At 39.7% G+C, this 22,562-nt stretch overlaps 2 protein-coding genes across 4 annotated transcripts in view; one reads left to right on the top strand and one right to left on the bottom strand.

Annotated features, from left to right (window-relative positions):
- The first annotated feature begins 773 nt into the window (after window positions 1–773).
- Window positions 774–2,680, top strand: PRLH (prolactin releasing hormone). The gene is made up of 2 exons (XM_041466876.1): window positions 774–921; window positions 2,502–2,680. Exons 1-2 carry the CDS (start codon window positions 774–776, stop codon window positions 2,678–2,680), a joined length of 327 nt encoding a protein of 108 aa, XP_041322810.1.
- A 1,689-nt stretch (window positions 2,681–4,369) lies between these two features.
- The window catches only part of LOC121353143 (myosin VIIA and Rab interacting protein), a 207,506-nt gene continuing 189,313 nt past the window's right edge, over window positions 4,370–22,562 (bottom strand). For 2 of the 3 annotated variants that reach the window (XM_041466727.1, XM_041466728.1), the window contains 6 exons: window positions 14,605–14,799; window positions 10,672–10,833; window positions 8,930–9,034; window positions 8,773–8,833; window positions 7,880–7,998; window positions 4,370–7,197 (listed from right to left, as the gene is read on the bottom strand). In XM_041466727.1, coding sequence (XP_041322661.1) covers window positions 7,165–7,197; window positions 7,880–7,998; window positions 8,773–8,833; window positions 8,930–9,034; window positions 10,672–10,833; window positions 14,605–14,799 — 675 coding nt within the window. In that variant the 3' untranslated portion in view covers window positions 4,370–7,164. The remainder of the gene's footprint in view (window positions 7,198–7,879; window positions 7,999–8,772; window positions 8,834–8,929; window positions 9,035–10,671; window positions 10,834–14,604; window positions 14,800–22,562) is intronic. The other variant, XM_041466730.1, reaches the window with a different exon arrangement.

Raw genomic sequence — 22,562 nt, 5'->3', positions numbered from 1 at the left:
AGGATGTCAAATGCAGAGGCAGACCTTGCATGGCACAAGACAGACTGTCCTGGCGTGACAGCTGGGAGAGCTGGCATGAGGAAGCTTGTGCAAAATGCCAGAGACGGTGGTAACCAGATCCTGGCTCCCTCCCCTTCCTGGATGCAACTTTCCTAGCTCAGCACCTTCTGTTCTGCTCAGCCCATCCTATGTAAGCTAGAAGGGATTTCTAATTCTGTTGCATCTGGGTGCATTTACAGGCTGGGACATCTACCAGTGGAAACCGTAACTGGAAGTTGTAATTTTGCATGCTGGCAAAAAAGGGTGTAATGGCACAAGAGGAGCATTGCCATCCATACTGAAATGCATTTAGTTGTAAAAAGAGTGTGTAAAACATAAACGTTAGACACATTTTACAAGCAAGGAAAAGATGCTGGTGGTAGTGGCTAAAAGACACTTTGGTGGCCAACACCTGTGGTCATACAGAGGGGCATACAGAATCAGCAGTGAACTCAGGGCCAGAACTCGAGTGTCCTGTGAAGGCTTTCACTGCTGGGAGAGAAAAACTCTCCAGTTCTTACCTCAGTAGATGGCCCACTTCATAGCCTTTGCATTCGAACAGAAATGCCCAGGACATTACCAGCTTTAGTGTTGCACAGAACTTAGAGCCATGAAATGGCTCTGATGGATGAGAACTGTTAAAGTTGACACATTCCTTCACCTTGAGAGCTTTAACTCATATGTGTTCCCCATGTTCACTCTTCTCCTTACAGCCTTCCCATCACTGCTCCGTCATGTGGCATCCAATCTCCTGGACACCACGTGCCCAGTGGTCACCAAACCACCTAAAGCTAGTCACTGTCTATGTCCTGATGCTCTTGGTGTCACTCAGCTTTGCTTCGGGACAAAGCAGGCCATTTAAACATCAGATAGACAACAGAAGTAAGTATGAATCTCACCTGACATGGTGACCCCACAGTCTGTGACGCACTGAGGGATCAGGGCTGGGCTGTCAGGCGAAGTTCAATGGCAAATCACGCAGGTGTTTCTGTGGTGTCACCTTGGTGTGAGGCCCTGTGCTTCCATTTGCACTTGTCAGTGCATATATAGAACCTCATGTCCTTCTCACAGCCTTTAATTAGCCAAGGCAAGTAGCATTATTTTTGATAAATATCAGAGAAGACACTAATGTGCAAAGGACAGACAAGAAAATGTAAAGTGGTATACATCAAATATTTAAGCACCAAATTTTCAGCTGTGTTCTGTAGACCTACACAACTAGTTCTAAATAATAAAAAGAAAGCAATGGCCTGAAAGCTTAAGTTCACTTTACAGACATCTTCAGTTCTGTCTGGGACTGTGATTTTTTCAAGTCCAAATACAAGTGGTCGAAGTATCTCAGTTCAGAGATGCTGTGAAGAACTGAGAGTATCCAGGTCAGGGATGATACCTTGTATCTAAAGTTTAAGCTAGTACACAATCCAAAAGATATTTGAGAAAATCACCAAGAAATCTCATCTTCCCCAAGGAGTATAGGCTGATAATGGTAGATGGAGTGGGAGAGAGGGGTTGTGGAGAGTAAGTTGTGTGTGCTCAGTGCCGCACCTCTCCCCATTAAAGAGAATAGAGATGTTGGGAACCTCATCTCTACCTGTGTTTTAGGTACACAGGTGAAAGTTTCTTGGGCTTTGTTGAGTAGGAAGGCTGTTAAACATTGTGCTGAAAGACTTAAAAGATGTATTTACAGAAAAATTTAAAGGCAAGGTGAATTTTTTCCTCTGTTCAAGCATCAAAATGCACAGGGGAAATTCCTCCTGCCTTGACTGAAACTTTCACGTGATGTGGGTGATATATAATGCACTTAAATTGTAATTTATTCCTATTCCTGACACTTGTCTGTCTTGGGAACGATTTGGGATTTCCTTAGGGTGGCATAATGTCCAGCATGTTTTAGAATTTCCCTGCTGCTATATCTTTTAATACAGTCTTTAATACTTTTTAAATACTCTTTTTAATATAGCCTTTTAGTAGAACTATAAACCTTTGCAGACCTGCCCCAAAACTGCACTAGACAACAAAAATCAGTCGTGTGTCAGAGCTTTAAAAGAAAAAAAAAACTAGTCATCCATGAAAACAGCTTCCTAAGTGAACAACAATTAACTTTTCATGTTTCCCACTCATGTAGGACCCTCCTCTGCAATCCAGTGGATTTGTTAGCCTGTAGAAATAGTGTACCTGGTACCTACTGCAGAAAATTTGGATGGGCCCTTTGGCTCATGTTAGAAATGCAGGTTGCAGCCCAGATGGATAAAATTAATTTTGCAATGGAATCCTCTTCCTTTGGGCTCTACACATGGAAAGTAACTCTCAAAGGCACCAGTAAGCTGTGTGTCTGGCTGTGGCCTTTCCCTTCTTTTTTTTTCTCCTGGGCTCCAAGTAAGCTGTCTAATGTCCTCAAGCTGGTCAGAAAACACTGCCTCCAAGTGCAGTGGTACATCCTCACTGAATGCTTTGAATTCCAGGTCCTGAGATTGACCCTTTTTGGTATGTGGGCCGTGGTGTTCGCCCCATCGGTCGCTTTGGGAAGAGGCAGCTGAGAAGCAGCCGTGGCAGCCTAACACCTGTGAGCAGACACCTGGATTTCATCTTGAATGCTTTGTGGGAGCAAAAATCATTGGACACAGAGGACCGTGACTGGTGATCCCTGTTCCCCAAGGTGGTGACCAAACCTCTGTTCTTTGAATTGTGTCCTCCCCTGCACCTCAGACCTACAGCTCTGCTTTTGCCTAGCAATCCCACGCTGCTCTTCTTTCTGCTCCTTGTGCAAGTACCGTCAAAAAGAAACGTGTTCAGGGTGCAGGTAAAAGACAATGCATGGACACCAGCACTGAGTGCCACCACTGCTTATAAAAACATTTCTTCATTGTGCATCCCCATCAATCTCCTGATTCTGTTCACTGCTAGGTTCACTGTTAGGTTTATCCAAAACCCACACAGCTTTTGGGCTGGGATTTAAACTCTGCAGTGTTAAATGTATCATAAAACCTTCCTGTCACATATCAAAGTCAATGGCTATTGATATATATAAATAAAAAGCAATGGTTGGAAGAAAGAAAAAAGGCTCTTACCAATTTTTAATGTACCTGCATTAATGGCATGAAATGCTGGTTCTCTGTGTGTAGCTTTTATAGAGATTGTTCACATCCACTCTTAAGAATGTCTCCCTGAAGTACCCACTGGCCCTTCCTAATTCTTCCTGTACTGCTGGAGAGATATATTAATGAACAAAGAGGAGCTCCTATTGAAGATAAGTACTTTCTCCCTGCTGAAGAAAAAAACAAATTGGCTAATTGAACTCCTTGGAGTAGTTTTGTGCCTACTGCATATAATCACAAACCATAATCCAAAAGGAGCAAGGGTCTGAATAAGCTGATTCCCTTTAAAACAATGTCATTATTTCCAAGTACATTGTCTGAGCAAGCTAAAGTCACTCTTTGAGGATCACAAGCCATGTACTATCTACTCCATTAGTCCACATCAATAAGGCTGGAGATGCAGCTCAATACCCCTATTTACTCATGTTAATATAACTTTGTTATAATACTTTTATGAGAAGTGTTACTTGCAATGTGTTTCATCTTGATTAATAACTATTAGCAGGAATAATAAAGTTTTATCTATGTCTTATATCCAAAAAAGATAGTTTACAATTTAGGTAATTACTGATGGTTAAATCCAGGGCATGAATCATTCTGCAAAGGACAAAGTTGAACGGACTTCCACTTCTAGTTGTGCTTTGTGAGAATTACTAAAACTGAATAATGGTTGAATTAACCATTGCAGACATTTTAACTCTTCTTTCTCTTTTTGCAAACAGCCTGTCAGGAAGGGATGGGTTTTTATTATAATAAGGGAGCTACTTCCATTTATAATACAACAAAGCTGCTGACCCAAAGTGTTACTTAAAACACACTAATTTTACTGAATGCTTTCACGGTGGAGAAGATATGCCGGTAAGTATTTTGATGCACATTCATTGCAAGGAACTTTGGAAGTGTGAGACCAAGATTATTGGCAGGGTTCTTGCTCAGTTTTTGTAGCAATCCCAGAGAGAGACCAAGTAATTCCACCTGAGAAACTGTGCTTGAGATGGTATTTCAGCCAACAGACTCAATGGTTTGGAGAAGACTCACCAGGAAATGTTCCTAACAGGATTCCTCCCAGCCCTAGAGGAGGAGGAGGTGTGAACCGAGCGTGTGCCCTTGCTCTCGGCAAACCCCAGCACCCCTGTGGAGATGACCGTGTCTCGGGTGTGGCAGTGTCACATGCGTGGCTGTGGGTTCTGCACGCTTCCAGGCCAAAGTGCACATAAATCCAAACAACAGAGAAGAAATTTTTGGTTTTCTTTATGAATCAAGTAGTTGAAAAGGCATTCTTTTCATAAATCGCTTTTACTCTTTTATAATTTTTCTTGACAATAATTCTTGGTGAGTATGCAGATAACAACAACAAGGCAAGCTTAATATTCACTCAGACTTAATCAAATAGGTCATATAGTCTTCATTTTACCCATTAAAATATTTTCATTTATAAAAATTAATCTAAATATAAATATTAACACTAAAGATTGAAATCACCTGATGACAAAATAATTCTTTGTGTACTATAACATATGCTTTTATGATTTTTTTAAAACAGTAAATTATATCTTTGCACGTATTTGGCACGATAAACATTTGTAAAAATTCAAATGCTTAGAGCAGGTGGGATTTTTTTTTAAGGTTTTTTTTTTTTTTTTTTTTTTTTTGCAATGCCTACACAGTACACATTTGTCTGTCAAAGAAGACTGAATATTTTAACATTGTAACACGATAATAGTTGCTTTTCATGCCTCTTAAGGAAAACAACCTACTCCAAACTTTGTTGGCTTGTTTAAATCACACTAACAGAACAAAAGCCAGAGAGTTATTCTATTAAAATTAGTCATTTCTGTATTGATATTACATACACAATATTAGTTGTTATTTATTAGACGAATATGCAGACCAACCACCATTAATGACATTTCATAACACGCATACCTGCATAAACCAGAACCTGGGAATGTATTGTATACATACACAAGAACAGTCAATGGAGGAGGAGACTGAAAAACAAAAAAATTACTAGGCATCCTACTCTGTTTAATTTCCTTTACTGGATTGCATATATAAATAAAATCTATTTATTTTATATATATATTTATATATTAAACAGAGTGGGCCAAATTCTTCCCTCACATCTGTGCAAACCAATTTCAGAGAACTATTATTGTGTGAGAGTAAAAGAAGGCCTAATTTCACCCAGAATGAAGACATTGGGTCAGATCTTGGGCCAATGAAAGATGAAAATTCCTTGAAGGAATGGAATCACACTTATGTATTGTAAGTGGGAAGATGGTTGTATTTATTCCAAGGGTTCCTCACATGCAGCTGGACATCAGAGTACTGACAAGCTAGATGTCAAATGTGTATGGCAGATTTGCAACTGGCACTGTCTTTCCAATCAACCCATCCAGCCATTCCTTGTCTTCCCCACTCATCCCCCTAAATCCAGCCTAGTCAGGAAATTTGCCCAGTTTTGCTTGTTATTTGCCCAGTCCCAGACATTTCATGGCCTGGTGTCCCAGGGAACTGCTTTCCTGCTGCATGGCAGGTAACCTGTGGCGCTCTGCTCGTGGGTGTTCACTGGGAGGCCAGGGAACAAAGGAACTCTCCTCCTTCCTGGTACCCACAGCTCTTGGGAGAGCTCACCACTCCTTAATGCCAAGGGGAACCTGCCAGCCCATGCTTTCCTTCATAGCGCATTTCACATCAACCCCATCTGCACTTGGGTACCTGCTCTGCAACTGGTGTGGAAGGTAAGGGATTCACTGGCTTATCACCTCCTCTGACTACCTTCTTTGTATTCTTCAGAGCAAAAAACCACACAAATTGGCAATGTTCTCCCACAAAAGGGTGAGAGGGACACTCTGTAAGCAGCATCCTCCCTCCTGGGCATCTGCCAAAGGGCCTTCTAGTTTGACTCACCTGTTAAGGGTCTCAAGAAATGAAAGAAAGAATATTACTATTCACAATCCAATTCAGAGTGGTCCAGTAGTAGTGGAGTCCATGTGGCAGCAGCAAAAGGCTGCAGCTACTCTCTGGTGGCTCCAGACTAGTATAGGAACTGATGTCTGGGCTACATTTGCCTCCTGAGAAACACCAGGGAACATCAGAAAGGAATCTCTTGCAAGCTGCAGCCACCCCACAACCACCAGTCAGTCAGCAGAGATCTCATCCCCAACTCTTTCACCTCTTTTTTCCAATCTTAAAGGTTTGGACACAATTTATTCTGAACTACAGCATGGTTGGCCACCACCAAGTGGACAATGCTGCCAAGAACAAGACATATGAAGGCGTTGCTTTCTTTAACAGTGTTCAGATGTTTCCAGACACTGGGATCCCAACTCAGCAGACGTCTGGTCCACATGTGTGGCCACCAGTTCCTGGTTCAGCATGACACCCCTGCTGCCTAGAGCAATATCCCTAGCTCTGGAGCTGGAACATTCAACCTGCGAGATGTACTCTCAGAGAACAGAGAAGTCTTCCTCCTCCTACCAACCCTCCCAAGACCTCCACTGACTCCCTGGGAGCAGAGTGAGGTACACAAATTCTCCTCTCCCTCCACGCAGCTGAAAAGCAGCACACACTGCACAGAATTGTTCTTATTGCTCGACAAGACAGATGCCCACATGAATAGTAAGAGGCCAGCAAATATGGATCACAGGTCTGCTTTGGCAGATTAATTGGCCTATAATTATGACTGATTGAGTGTACAAAAACATACTGCAGTTTAAAGACTACATACTTTAGTACAATCGATAGGGAGAAAAAGTGCATCTTAAAATGTGGAGCCTTGCTTTTGAAACATAGCATCCTGTCTAGAGTCCTCTGAGAACTTTAAGGCAGAGTTTCCTGTAGCAGACCACAATGCTGAAGACTTGGACAGCTTTCTCAGTGAGGTATCCAAATGAAGCCCTATAACTGAGGCTCTGTGGGTTCTTGAGGGTCCATTTTCAGCTGGACATACACAATGGCTGTTAAGAAAAGGCACTCTAGTGTACAGCCTTAGGCAGTGTGTTATTGGCAGTAGGGAAGAGTAAGTTTAGTACATCACAGCAGATCCTATAGCAGGTTCCTAGAACAGAGAGGGACAGGAAAGAAAAAACATGAGTGAAGAACTAAACAAACCTGCTGAAGAACACAGCTGGGTCCTTTCCCTTTGCACCTCCCCATGTATTTCCCACATGTGGCAGACTGCTTTGGGACAGTCAGCTTTTTCCCTTATTTCTCTATGGATGCTGTAGAAGAAATGACTGACAGCTGTCCTGGGTGTCCTGAGTGAAGCCTCTTTGTTGTCACAAACGCTGCAGAGCCAATGTGTGACCTGTCTACCCCTTAAATTCCACTTAGATAACCTTTGAACATTTCTCAGCAATTAGTGAAATTCAAGGTGACTCTCACCTGCCAAGTTACAATGCACAGCTGGTTCTGTGAGGGTCTGGTTCATTCTGAAATGCAGGGCATAACTAATTTATTTATTCTTTAAAAAATATGGGTAGCATGTTCTTGGAGACCTGGCAGCCAGGCTACATTATCACAAGCTGACATTCAGGAGCTGCTATTCTATAGTATATAGTCAGACATCTTCCAGCACACTGGTCGTATTTGTTCAAGAGTTGCCTCAGCAGTCTCTATTACTTTTTTCCTCAAACTAACAAGATAAGATTTCTGAAGATACTGAAATACAACTGCCTACACAGATACTGCTATCTCTCTATTAGACTGACCTTAACAGAGTTTTAAAAACATTTGTTTACCATTAAGTCCTTGGCAGTGCTTTTCCTTTCTTTAGTTCTTTGTGTTAGAGAACCTTGAAGCATGAAGTTTCTGTTAAACGTTCTGACAGTGGTAACTGGAGAGCCATCTATTTTTTCACCTGGAAAAAATACAAAAGGGGAGATTTTTCACATAAGAGATTGAAGCAGATATAAAAATACTTCTGAAGAATCATAGCTTCTAGAGAGATAAAACTTCCCCTAAGATGTATGAGAAAAGTTAGATTTAATTTAAATTAAAAACAGCAGGCTGTGGTACTCCAGACAAATTAAAGTTTGAGGCCATGTCAATCACTGGAACTACAACAGAATAGTGCGGTGAACAAAACCCTAGAATTTTCAGAGATAATGCACTGCAGAGTTTAAAAAAAAACCACCCAACCAAAATCCACAAAAAATCATGAAAGAAAAAACTCACTTGATTTTATAAAGATATTTCACAGCCATTCTCTGACATACCAGGAATATTGCTGAGCCATTTCATACAGACTGAAACCAGCAAATACAGACTTTACGGAAGTGGTGGGTTGTGGAGGGTGGCAGCCATGCTGCAGCAGCAGCACCCCTCTTGCAGGGCAAGTATTCAGCATGCCTCATTTGCTTTTTCCAGCCTTCTGCCTCTGCTCTTGTTTACTTGTCACTGTCACAACTTTCACTGAAGAGAAAGTGGTGATGCTTTTAAATGTGACAAAGGGGTATTTTATATAATGCAAGTACATGGAAAATGAGGAGGACGGGACAGTCTATTAAGCTTTCTCTGTTCATTTCATAACTTAAACTTTTCCCTACTTTTCTGACCTGTACATTTACTTTGCTGACCTGTACATTATATTGAATCTTACAAAGAGAGTCTCTCTCATTTACTTTAGGCGCACCTTTTATTGGTGGAGCTGGAAGTTTTCTCCTCTGCTGTCTTGACGTGTCTATTGTATGCATCTGTAAACAACATACATGCATTACTCAATTCCATTATAGAGAAAGAGGCAAGATTTCCCCAATGTATTTTTTGAATACTACATAATGTTCTGGCACCTGGTTTGTTTGCTTTTGATCCCGTTTCCTTGTCAGGCGAACACATGGAGCCACGTTCAAGCCTGCAACAGTGAGAGCTGATATTCTGCTCTCAATATCTGAAATCTTCAAAGAAAATAAAAGAGAGAGACAGACAGATGGGGAGGGGGGAAAAGAAGTTTTAAAATTACTGTGGATGCCACTACTGAAATATAACCCTCCCCCAGTAAAATCCTCTTTAATAAGAAAATATAAGCAGATGGCTAATTTCTTCAGCAATTCTCACACTTCCCTGCATTCTTTAGTCCTGACATTAAAAGGGGCTTAATTTGTTAGTAAGATGGAGTAAAAGAACAATCCAACCTACCTTGTGACTCCAAGGAAGAAGCATTTTACTCCTTTTGAGGAAAAAAAGAAAGGAGGAGAGAAAACCTGCATCTGCTATCTCCACATTACCTTTAGCTGCATAATCCCAAATTCATTCAAGCTGTGTTTTTAAAGGGTTAAATTCAAACAATGACTTTGTGGGACACATTTCCTAACTCAAAATTAATTTCATACATGTGCAAAGTACATCCTCTGTCACAAAATCTAAACATTTGATCTTAAATATTTATAGCTCAAATGTATATGCATATTAAACACAAGCATGCATAAATGCAGGCATACACTACATAAAAAGACTGAATGGAAAACAAATTGTCAGGGAAAAGTGGTCTGATTTTGAGAGTAGTAGAGACAAGTACTGACAAAAGAGAAAGAAGAGTCAAAGAAGTCAGACATATAACCCAACAGCTGATTCTCAATGACACCTGATGCCACAATTGGCTTCACTCTGCGAAAAGATCTTCCATTGGTCTCCTTGCATAGTTTAGGCCTCTCTCCTCCTCCCTCTCACCCCCATTAACACATTTACTCTAAAATTATGACCAAAGCCAACAAAACACCACTGCCAGTTTGCCAAGCAGTACAGCAGTGCACTTCTGAGACATGTCAGGCTCTCAGATCTGTGCTCAGTCCTGAATTGAGCATGCTTCCACTGAGTAAAATCACCAAGTACTTCCCGTTAAACCCTGACAGAGTCAGGTCAGGGCATCTTGCTGGGTACAGAGCTGCAAGCAGTGTCAGTCCTTTGAGGTCTAGCAGCATTATCTTGTTCAGCTTTTAGCACCAGATTACAATGTGTTCTGAGCCCCGTCCGGCCTTTCTGGATCCTGCTAGAGTGGTGCTAGATTACCATGTACACGAGTTCTTGCCTTTGGCTGGGATGTGTGCTTAGCACCTAAATCCCATGGCAGGCATGCAAGCCCTAGGCTCTGTCCTTGGCTCAGCCTGTGGCTGCTGTTGGCCTTTGCTGGTAGAAAGCTGTCAACAGTGGCATCTTTTGGAAAGTGCTTGACAAGCTGCTGATTAGATAAACTGCCTCGGACTCTATCTGCTGTCTGACCGGGGCTCCGCACATGACACAGAGCGCACCATGGGAGCTGCCTGGCAGCAAGGAGCAGTCCAGCATTAGTACTGCAGTAAGAGGCACTGCAGTGCCATGTCCGAACCAAGCTGAGGGAAGAAACAAAGAGACATAGTACATCTGGCTGGGCTGAGTCACACCACTCAGTTACACTCTGCCCAGCTTGTGATGCAGTCAGCACCCTTGGAACACCAGACTATGGCAGTACAAAAGAATATTTGAAGTGTGTACGCTGAGGTGGGTGTTAGGCAAGGCAGTGTGAAACCTGCAGATGGTAAGGAGCTGCTGTCCTCACCTGAAGCTCTGCATGATGAACCTGGGCAGCTGCTGTGGCCACCTGATCCTCCAGATCGGCCAGCTCAGATTCCTCAGTAACACTGTTGATCTTGCGTGCGGCATCTTCCAGGTTGGTCAGCTGCCCCTCCAGCCCATACACCGTGCTGGCTGTCAGGTACACCTGCAGGGCCAAGGTGGGGACAGGTGTCAGTGATTCCTGGTTTGTGGGCATGCAGGTTTGAGCAGACTGCATTTTCCATCATGCCTGCCAGCTTCCCTGCTTGCTAGCCCACAACAGGGAGATTTACCTGGCAGAGGAAAGTCATGGGGAAATAATCTGAAAAACACACATCCGCAAAGAGAAGGGATGAATGAGATGACTGCATTACAGATTTCATAGGTGATACAAGGGTATTCCAAACCAGATTTGATCCAGATTGATTAGTGAAGAAAAAAGTTGAAAAGTTCGCTTTTTTATTATTGACATTCAATCGCATAACACCCTAAGTCTACAAAGGGAAGTCAACAGATCACACCTCATATAAAGCTGTGTTTCTTTAACCCACCTGATGCCTTCTGGCAGTAAAAACTGCATGAATAACTGTTCAGCAGGAAATAGTTATTAACTTCCTATGGAGTAAATGTGCTTATATGTATAATGATTTTCCATCCCATCCTGCTCTCACCCAAATATACAGCAGGCAAAACCTTCCCCCCCCCTCCTGGGCCTTTGAGTGAATCTGTGGAGGATGAATAGGTTTATTTGGGCCACATAAAAGAGAATTACTGACTTTGTAATTCGGAGTTCTTCCCTAAAAATGAAAAACTCTTACTCTTTTGGCCCACCTCTGGTATCTATAACTACAACTAAAGGTTTAATTTTTCATTCAGCCCTTCTGAGCAGTAATTAGTGATACACTGTATTTTATTGTTTCTTTTATTTTACAAACCCCCTAAGGTACACAGAGGTCAGTGGTTTATAGAAGACGGTAATTTTCAAGCATTAGCTTTTGACATCTGTGCTTAAAATTGTGCAGAACCACATGAAAATACTGCACTTTCTGCCCATTTACTCCTTAGCCAAGAGATTTGTTTCCATGAGGCTGGAAACAGCACAGTGGAAATGAAATATATATTCTGATTTCCCCCATTGCAATAGCAGTAAAGACCATGTTGTTACAAACCCAGCATGAATTAAACACGGCTGTGGCTGACTTCAGGGTTCAAGGGGCAAGCAAATAGGATCTGAAGCAGATCTTGAGCCAATACCTTCATTTCATACGTCTTCTACTCTAGTCATTATATCTGCCCACAATTCCTGGATCATTCAGTCCTTTGACATAAGAGGTATTCAAGTAATTTATGACAATGCTGTGACTTTATGGATCAAAATGGTGGAGAATGACCAGATTGAAATTGGTTTACTTTTTATTCCTTTTCTATTTCATTAGTGTTTCTTAATTCCTTGAAAGAGTTTTCTTTTTTGTTTGTGACAGTTGTAGAGAGGTTTTTTCATGCATGTGACTTTGCTAAGAAACAAAATCAGTACATCTGTACAAACTGCACCTGTAAAAACACTTTCTAACTACAGACATGAAATCTTTGAAAAACATACCTGAAAGAAATAAGTGATCTGATGTTAAATTTTTGCTGACGTACCTGGGGACACAGGTGGTCCATAAAGTTAACATGATGATTTACATAGAAATGCTCCTGTTTTTATGGGGTTTAATTATTCTTACTGTTCATTTAAATGACACCTCTTTTAAGTATGACATACCGCAGCCAGTTTAGATTAAAAGGTGATTTTTTAGACTTCCCTGTCACATCTAAATGCTTAGAGAAAGAGAAATACAACATTTTGAACAGTAGCATATGTAGAAAGTTAAAGAAAAGATGCATTTTAAGTGCTGTGGCAAAAATCTCTGCATAGTAAGATATCATTTTCAAGAGTGGGAAAAAAATCCAAAGAAAATGGGAAATGATAGAAAAATGTCATTTTTGTCATCAGTGTTTCTGTAACTCAATTAGCCCCTACATTTGTGAAATGTTTATGAACATTTTCCAGCTGGAGCTAAAGAAAATATTTTTCTAAAGAATGTTCCCTTTACCTGGACAATTGGTACACTTCCAAACAGCAATAGTGTCCTTGCAGTTCTCCCCTAAATGATGCCCTTATTCATACATTCATATTTAGATTGTGTAGACTTATTTTACTGTCATTTAGGTATGCACAACTTCCACAAAACCCCAACCTTTTGCTGGTACAGATTGCCCTACATTCTCCACACAGTTGCATGCACAGTCCTCAAAAGGCTAGAGAGAGCAAAAATGAACAAAGTGTTTATAAACACCCAGATCCTCTTGCAGAAGTTGCTGCAAAGAGGATGTGGTTCATGTAGATATGGCCCCAGCTGCAAAGGGAAAAGTTATGGTTTACTGCTTTTCTAAAGGCTCTTTACCATGGAGTGTAATGGGGAAATCTTCAAACTGTGAAGTTTTTACCATCTACCATCTTTCATCTGTGGGGACAGATGAAAGCTGTTCTGTGGCCACAGCAAGGCTGTGCTGGATACCTTGTGAATTCTGCAGAGAACTGGGAGAAGCTAAACCAAAGATGCTGCAGTGAGGGCAAAGCCAAAGCAAGAAATGCTCTGCCTCTGTGTCCAGTGTCTGCTCAGTGAGAAATGCTTGGCCCAAATGAATGATTAGAGGCCACAGGACCACATATGCCAAAGCTCCACACTGCTGGGAGATTATCAAAGTGCAATTGGGGAAAAAAACCATGCACCTTAGACAGTTTACAACACAGTTCTCCACAGGAAAAAAATAAAAATGTGGGAGCAGATTTCCCCAAATTGCTCTTTTTCCTGCAGAATTTCTTAGTTCTTCTCAAGATGTGGTCCAGCATGCACTTGGATTTTTATTCTATATTCACTCCCCTACCAGATGAATGCTGTGGTGTTTGGACCTTTAGGATACTTTACTATTTCATGAGAGAGAGTCCAGTGCCAGGACTGGCTTTTAGTGCCATAGAGTACCTTCCACCCAGTTCCTAGCCTGGGGCTGCTAAGGAAATGTGTTTTTGTGGAGGAAACTGATTTTATCCTCTAAGAGGAGATTCTATCTGAAAATTTTCTGGGGCTAAAGAAAACCAGGATTTGTTTTCTTGAATTGATCAGGATGATATAATGGGACAGTGCAGATTCCTATGAGATCTTTAAGAGCTCCTAATGAGGGGAAAGAGCACTTAAATGTGGGAGGAAGACAAAGTTAGAATTGTACCAACTCCATTAATTGGATTCACAAAAATTTCCAATGAGTAGTGACTTCCTTCTATGATTCAGCATTGTACTTTCCCCTGCAGATGACAGGTATTTTATGAAAAAGGATGGATGATTTGGATGTTGCCAAACAAATGTTTGCTTAATTCAGATTCTCCAGCCTGCTCTTTCTAACAGTGCAGGAGGCAGCTCCAGGTTCCTGGGTGCTCAGCATGGTGTGCTGGAGGTGTTGGGGGGAGGAAGAGCTTCTCCACTCCTCTGTGTGACTGGGGACATGCTTTTTCCACCTGTCCTTATAGTGCAAGGTTGTGCTGAGACTGGGAGATGTGTGGTTTCAGCTAGGGCTGGCAAAGCCACACTGCCATAGAGGTGTGGAGAGCATAAATGAGCTTTTGAGATAGAGCTTCTAAACTTAGTTGTAAACCCCAAAGCATCCAATTCCTCCTCCCCTCTATATTTAAAGTACATATTAAAAACTCCCCACTGACACAGTTAAGCACTGTTGAAACATGATTTTTCTTTCTATTTGTGTATTTGTTTAAAACCCCCAAATTAATTTTGAACATCCACTGATGCTGCCCATGTGCTTTCCCTTTCGAGTTGGTGCACACAAACAGGTGCACTCACTCACACATGTGACTCTTTCACATACTGATTCATCTTCTTACATTTTCTTCCAGTGTGGTGAGCTGCTCATCGAGTCTGACAGGATCTGTGCCCAGCGGGAGGGTTCCTCTTCCTCTGTCCTGAATGTCATCTGGGAAATCACAGGGATCGGTGGATTCTGCTATCAGTTCTTCAGTGGCATTGATGACTTTCAGGACTTCTGTAGATATGTTGCAGAGAGAGACAGCAGAGTACTTCTATTTTGTTATAAGAACAGACAGAGAAAACAACAGCATTAAATTAGCATAGAGGGGTAAGATATAAATCACCTTCTACTAGCCACAGCTTTAGCCATGCTAAACCATATCCATGGCTCTCGGCTGCAGACACAAGAACCATGTAATGGAATTGGATATTTTGCCTTTTCCTTCTTCCCTTTCTCACATACCCACACTGCTATAGCATGCAAAATAACATACACATGCGATTCTTCTACAACAGAATTCTACTGGAGGGATGGTCCAAATCTTATCCCAAAGGAGCACACAATATCCAGCTTTAAACTCTACATGAACTAATTAAAGCTGGTTTTGCAAAAGTGTTTTAAACATGTTTAAAACACAATTTTCCTTTTTGGATACTGGCAAAGAGCTATGCAATCGTCTATGTCTGTATCCACAAGAGCCATTTCATTGTGGATGCACACATGGAAAAGCAATCTTCAGCAGGCATGTAAGGATAGCATTTTACTAAAATGCTTACTGTGAACTAAATGATCACCCCAAATAAACAAAGATTGAGCTATAAGTGTGCAAACACTTGTATACTTTTTTTTTTTTAATTTCAATTTACCTCTTTTTAAATATGGAATAAATTACATCAGATACCAAGGAAAAGCATGCAGTGTTATTGATTTTTTAAAAACAACTGAAAACCTTTTTATCAGTGTTCCTTACTTGTAATTTGTAATTAACTGTCCTGATTCTTATGATTCTCACATAGCTTTAAGCTTCAGGACCTTCCTCTGATGCAGGAAAAAAATTTCACCAGATGTGATTTCAAGCACCAAGCTCAACATCCAAACTATACAGCTTGGAGACTGAGCCAAAGCTTGTTGAAGACAATAAAAATACTGTCACTGAATATATGTGCAATACCTTTACCGTTGCTTTGTCTAAAAGAAAGTGTGGAAAAATTTAAACCAAAATTTAGTTAATTCCTCAAACCTGCAAATACTTATGAATGTGAATTAGGGGCTCACCTGCCTTTAAATTTTCTCAGAAACAAAGTATCTGCAGATCAGTACTGAGGAAATGGACAGACTGGATTCTATACAGTAAATTCTGTGGTACTGGAGAGTATAACTCATTAAAAATGTCTATAGGCAGGATACAGAAGAAATAATGTTCTTTTGATTCCCACAATTTCTGATGGGTTAAATTGGAAACATACTTTCATTATTTCTTTCCTTTAATCAGCTGTCCATTCTTATGTTAGGTAAGACTTTTACTGAAAAACTACATTTTTAACAGTACATACTCAATTGTGTATCAATACATTAAGGCATCTTTAGCATTATTACTCATCTGAATTACAAGAAATAATTAGAATGAGAGATTAAAGAGAAGAAGAACAAAGCAAATACAGTATGCTACAGCACTCGATCTTTAGCTTGTTAGGACAGCCAACACAGCCCCAAACAAGCAGGCCTGGGACTCTCTTACTGAGAACAAATACTTGAACCCCATGAAAAGCCTACTGGTTTTCTCCATTTATTTTCACAAGTGCCAATTAGGTTAAAATCAGATCAATAATTTTATAGGAAAGTAGAGAAAAATCAATGCTACTTTCTTTTATTATTTACAAGTAGTTCTTATATTCTGTGAATGGTGAACAAAAAAGGAGGAAGGCCAGACACTACATATTCTTCATCATATTCACTGATGATGTATGTTCTCCATTTCAAGAACTGTAACCTCACTTTAGTGTTCATTATTTCTTAAATTTTTTATTATCCTTTGTAGTTAATGATGAATTAAAAAAAAAAGATTAAATTAAATTAGGAAAAGTTATTTTTATACCACAATATGATAATCCATATTGGCATTTTTCATGGCCCAATTACTATAAAATATTTTTTCTGTTTTCCAGGTAAAGTTGTCTGCGATAGATACCTTAGTGAAGTCAAGATTTTGAGTGAAAAATACCCTAGCTTCTTAATAAGTAATGGATAGGAGGAAAGAAGTTCAACAGGAAGGAATAGAATAGAATAGAACAGAATAGAATATATTTTCATTGGAAGATGATGAATGATCACCTAATCCAGCTACCTGACTAGTTCAGGGCTGACAGGGGTGGGCACTGACCACCTCTCTAGGAAGCCAATGTTTGGGCAACCTCACAGTGAAGAAATGCTTCCTAATGTTCACTCTAATCCTTCATAGGTACAGAAATGTGATTTGTAAAACGCTGGATACTCAGCTAATGATTTTCTGTATGTTTTACCCTCCTTTTGAGCAACTATCAAAATCTGTTAAAACAGCTCATGTTCCAAAATGGTCAGTTTGCAAATACAGTAAGGTACTCTAGATATAATTATCTAACATGTGTAATGGGAAAAACCCAAAATAAATTTAAAAAACAATAATAAAAAAAGAAAATGTGTTGCAGAGTTTTAGTACTTCAGAAACCTCTCCCTTCCCTGACCACCCATGTCAAACTCAGCACTTACAAGACCATATAAAAATCACCTGAAATTCACAGACACACACATCAAGATCATCCTGGTAGGTGGATTTCAAATTGCTCCAAACACCTCTTGGTTGTCTAATTTATCTTGCCCTTGCAGAAAGGGTCATTGCTTACACCTCTAAGTCACTCACAGGGACAGCTGTCATGTCATGACATAGGCTGTGTCTTGTCAAGCAAGTCAGAGAACTAATATGGATGTGGCTGATGCAGGAAGCAATCTCTGGTACAAATATCCAGCACAGGAAAACTAAGAGCAACCATTCTTCTCAAAACTCTGGGATGCATTTGGATTTCAACTGTGCTACCCTACTTCTGAATTAACACCACCACTCCCAAATCAAATCCACGCAGCAGACCAAGTATGAATGTTTCTACTAGTTATGATAATCTTTTTTTTTTTCCCTTGAATTTGAGACTAAGCATCTAATGGAATGAGGAAAACATGCATTTATCTTTTTTATGATAATTAATATCCATGGTCACCAAATGTTAAGAACACAGTCAAAAGAACATTCTCCTGAGTTCTTTGTGGTTGAGTCTTAAAACCAATGAAAAAAATAAAAAAATATGTGTGTATGCAAGCATACATACATGTTTGCATTGAACATAACAAACATCTTGTAAAACTTCTTTACTGTCATTTCTGTTTGTCAGATGGAAAGCATTCCTGTTTTGAGAAGATTATGTTTCAGTGGTCTAAAGATAAAGTGGTCTTTCTGACTGTTAGCCACTTCCCTTTCCTTCTGTTGTCTCTCCTTTCCCTGTTGATGCTGACAGTATTTCCTGTGTTGTTTAACTCAAGCATGCTACATTGGAAAGTGCTTCATAGACCAGTATTTGCATTCTTGCACATGTAACAGAAGGAAAACAGGATGATAAAACTGAAGCAATATTAAGTACCCAAACTGCTAAGAGCAGGTGAGCTTTAAGTGTTTGTATGCATCTCAGCAGCCTGTGACATTTTCACATCTTTTCCTTTGCATGAACATTATGGCTTTTATTTTTGATGCTCTCAAAATAGTTCTCTATCACTAACACGATTTTTTTCTGCCCATTGTACTCAGCCATTATTGTTTTCTTTTTCTCTGCCACTACGATGCCATCATTAGGCTCTTTTAAAGAGCATGGGAGGGGGTGACCTGCAATTCAACACAGAACAGTGACATCAACAGCTAGATCAAGAAGTAGAGCAAGAACACCTTTCCATCACTAGCAGTCCTGGCAGTATTGACCACATCCTTGATGACTTGTGGTGCAATCGTTTTTAGCTCCAGTGTCAAGGCGTTATATCATGCACTGAGTCACAGTCAATATCCCTCTTTTTATGTAGGGAGTTAAGGGGAGCTGGGGAGAAGATAAGTTTTGCTTTGCCACTGATTAACTCATCCTTTCAGAGTAACCTGACTGAATCCAAGCTGGGTGAAAACAAAATCGAACCTCAAACCTGTCTCCTTCATCTCCCCACCCTATGGGAGTTCATAGTAGAGCTTTGGCAAGGCCCTGAAAAGCCCAATGAAAGTCCTTCACAGGCCAGCAAAATCTGGGACATAAGTCACAGTGTGGGAAGAAAAGAGCCATCAATGCCCAACTATCTGTGGCAGTCATCAACCCTGACCTTCAAAAGATCTTTGGCCCAAAAGTGAGCCCTAACCACTCATGATCATGAAAATTGTGGGGGAAAAAAAGGCTACATTTTGCCTGGCTGTTTGATGGCAGACAAGTATACCATGATAATCTGTGATATCAAGGAATTACTCTTCTGTTCAAGTTTAAGACTTCCTGCCTTGACCTTTATCATCAATATCTTCATTTATAAGCATTCCTTTAGAAAAAAAAAAAAAAAAAGTAAAATTATCTTACAGGCTGAGAGCTATTATTCTACTGACAGTTTCCAAAGTACAACACAAAGAAATAAAGTCTCTCTTTTTGACTGTGCTAGGTAATGCTGAATATTACATTTTACTAATTCAATCCACTGTCCTAATATAGTTACAGATGTTATGCTTATTAATTTTTAAAGCCTTATTTCTAGAGACAAGTTGCCTATAATCATGAGAAAGGACGTGATTTTCCAAGAGGTGAAATATTATAGGCTAAGTTAGAAATTAAAATATTTCCATCTTAAAATCCGTCTGATATACAATGGAAACAGACTGATGACATTACACAACTGGAAAAACACTTTTTCTTTAATGTCACCATTGATATTTTTACTAAATAAAATCAAGATAATTAAAAGATTATTGAAACTCATAGGACAAAATTAAGAACAAGGAAGAAAAGAAAAAATTGAGACAAGTGTCTTGCTAAAGTAAGTATCAACTTCTAACACAAAAAAGTGGTTCTTATTTTATAACTGAGAGAATGATGTAGACATACTAAAAATAGCAGGTATTTTAAAATAGAAGACAGGCATATATTTTCTCAGGGAATATTATGAAAATATGTTTTAGTATGTGATCCTCATAAGCTGAGATTCAAATAGCACAGAAAATAGAAGCCTCTTCCTGCCTAGAAGATAAGCAACAGTCACTAGCAGCAAAGTGAGAAAATATCTACTTACTGTACAAACTCTACAATGAATTAAGGGTTTTGATTATTTTTTAAATTGAGAGCTTAGAAAGATTTTTGAAGACCACTGTGGACTCAAAACTTCCTTCCAAATTTCTTAATATAGGTGAGTACATGAGAATATAAAGTTCATACACCTTATCGTTGTCTTCTGTTCTTCTTTACTGATAAAACCAAATTTTCATCACAAGGCCAAACAAGGGAGACAGTCTGCTCCACATGTTAACTGTGATTATAAAATAATTTTCTGCAATGATTATTGATTGTGACCAAATGGTATGATTTTTCAGGCCTGATATTTCCAGGAAAACATTTTGAGTTTAAGAATGTTGACTGGGAAATGTGGAAACCCTCAATATCACGTTAAGGCATCTCTTACTACATAAGAGATGTAAGAAGACACAAACAAAACAAAGTTTTCTCACCTGCTGCAATACAGTGGATAAAAACTGCAGCTTTAAATGAAGATCAAAAGCCTTTTGTTTTTCCTAGATAGTGGGAAAGCAGTTAAATAAAAAGGCAGAAAAGTTACATTAACAGCTAAAGAGGTTAACAACTATATAGGTTCAGACTTACAGGGAAGTTTAGGATAAACAGCAAGGATAAAGAAACTACCAAGATTAAAACAGCATAAAATTTAGACTTTACATTTATTACTAAAATATTTAAAATAAAGCAATGCCTAATTTAATTTTATTTGTGAGAATTAGACTAACAAACCTCATTGCGACAGACATTGCAAATCGCACACAATTGTATATAAAATGAAACAGAGAGAAAATATTATTTCCACTGTCACAAAAAGTGTCACTAGGAATGGAAAAAATACTTTTGTGGCAATCATAAGAAGATGAAGAAGAAAAGCCAGCTATCTTCACTTTTGGAGTGTACACAGCAGCATTTTAGACACTAGTTACCAAAGAGTCTTTACCTCACTTATGCCACAGTCAGATGCCCATGTCAGAAACACCTGGGCTAAGTTAAGCAAGATATCTTGCGCCAAATCACTTCCTACTGTTTGCTGCTGTCCCTCTCCTGGCCTCACTGTCCCAAAACAAGCAAGTAAAAGCCTTCATAGTACAAGTCTCCAGTGACCAGCCAGTAGGCTTACAGTAATCTCCCTACTTTTCTTAGCTCTGTTTAAATTGAACTGACTGGTTTTGCCTTGAAGTAATGACAAAACCACAGTGGCCCTGCTGGCTGTGCTGTGACAGTAGTATCTTCCAGCTGAGGAGTAGCATTTCCCTGAAACTCTTCCAGCTAGATCTGAGAGACCTCAATTATCACTTCCAAGTCTTGGGGCAGCTTACAAAAGAAGACAAAATAGTACTAAAAATTAGACTATTTTCCCACCATTTTGTTCCAGCAGCTTACACTAATGTTCACTGCTTTTCTGCAATGATATCTGTAGAATGGCTTGGATATTTTCTCCCTAAGTAAATAAATCTTTGGCAAGGCGAGAACTGAAGGAAATTCCCCTCGCATGCACGCTGCAAGAGCTGGCTTAGGTGTGCATGCATGCAGGTGTCAAAACTGAGACTATGAGAAAAAAGCTGTTTACAAAGATGCTTCATTCCTCATGTGAAGGCAGCTGAAGTGTCACCTCTTCTGCCCTTCACCAGTAGATCCAACAGGGCTTTGATTCAGTTGCTTAAACACAGGTAGACAAAGTGCAATTTGAAATAGCCTGAAGTGAGGATTTTGGAACAACACTGTCAGACACGACATGGACCTGGGAGATTCATGTTTCATCTGGACTAGCAGCTTAAGGCCCTGTGAGACACCCTACGATATCTCAGATGGTCTACCTACATTCATATTTACGCAACTGTACTGAGTCCAGAAAGTGGCAGAATTGGAGATACACAAACATCACTGATCACTTTGAAAACTTTAAAAAATAAATGTTCATGGTCTTGATGCTTGAAACAGAAGACTCAGATTTTGACAAAATAAACTTAGGATCAGCTTGATATTTTATACAAAAGACTGATTAATAGCAAATACATAGGAGAAACAACTTGAATGGGAATTTTGTCCAGCAAACCACTTAAACCTCAGTTTAAAGCTGAACATATACTTGACTGCTTTGTTAAATTGAGAACTTAAAACTTTGGATCCATTAGCCCAATGTGAAGATTATTGTCTCATACTGCTTTTCACCTTCCCTAACCAAAATTTTTTTCTCTACTGTCATTCAAAATCCTGTTCATAGATTATCTGCAGTTCATAAACCTTAAAGATCACTTTTTACAATGCTGCCCACATTCAGTTTTCAATCCTGCACTTTGGGAGACTGCCCAGATAATTAACATAAATTTAAAAGCAATGATCTATGAAAACACAAGAATTAATCCGAGCATCTTGCACACAAAAATGTGAAACAACAGACACACAAATAACTTCCAAGCTGTTAACCCAGGAAGATATCATTGTACTGCACTGTTCAGCATTACTACCATAATAGCAGCAATGTAGTAAGCCACTGTACTTACGCTGTTGTGTTTTCTGGCCAAGGTGATTCACGTGGTTCTCCTTTAGAAACTTTTACTCCGAGACCTCTAAAGCTTTTAGGCATATGAAGCTGAATGGCAGTTTCCTATAAACCCCTGCCTGAACCAACACAGCAGCCAAAATACCCAGGAATTCAGGCAGTTGCAAGATAATGATCACAAAAACTTCTGTGAGGACAGTGCCT

Source organism: Pyrgilauda ruficollis, unplaced genomic scaffold (assembly GCF_017590135.1).
Source record: "Pyrgilauda ruficollis isolate IOZ18807 unplaced genomic scaffold, ASM1759013v1 scaffold2, whole genome shotgun sequence".
Taxonomy (NCBI): domain Eukaryota; kingdom Metazoa; phylum Chordata; class Aves; order Passeriformes; family Passeridae; genus Pyrgilauda; species Pyrgilauda ruficollis.
This window is presented reverse-complemented; position numbering and strand designations above follow the sequence as displayed.

Bases quoted from the DNA above. Each gene is read 5' to 3' on its own strand.
- PRLH (XM_041466876.1), top strand. From the start codon at position 774: ATGTGGCATCCAATCTCCTGGACACCACGTGCCCAGTGGTCACCAAAC. The intron at 922-2,501 runs GTAAGTATGAAT...TTTGAATTCCAG, and splicing joins ACATCAGATAGACAACAGAA to GTCCTGAGATTGACCCTTTT.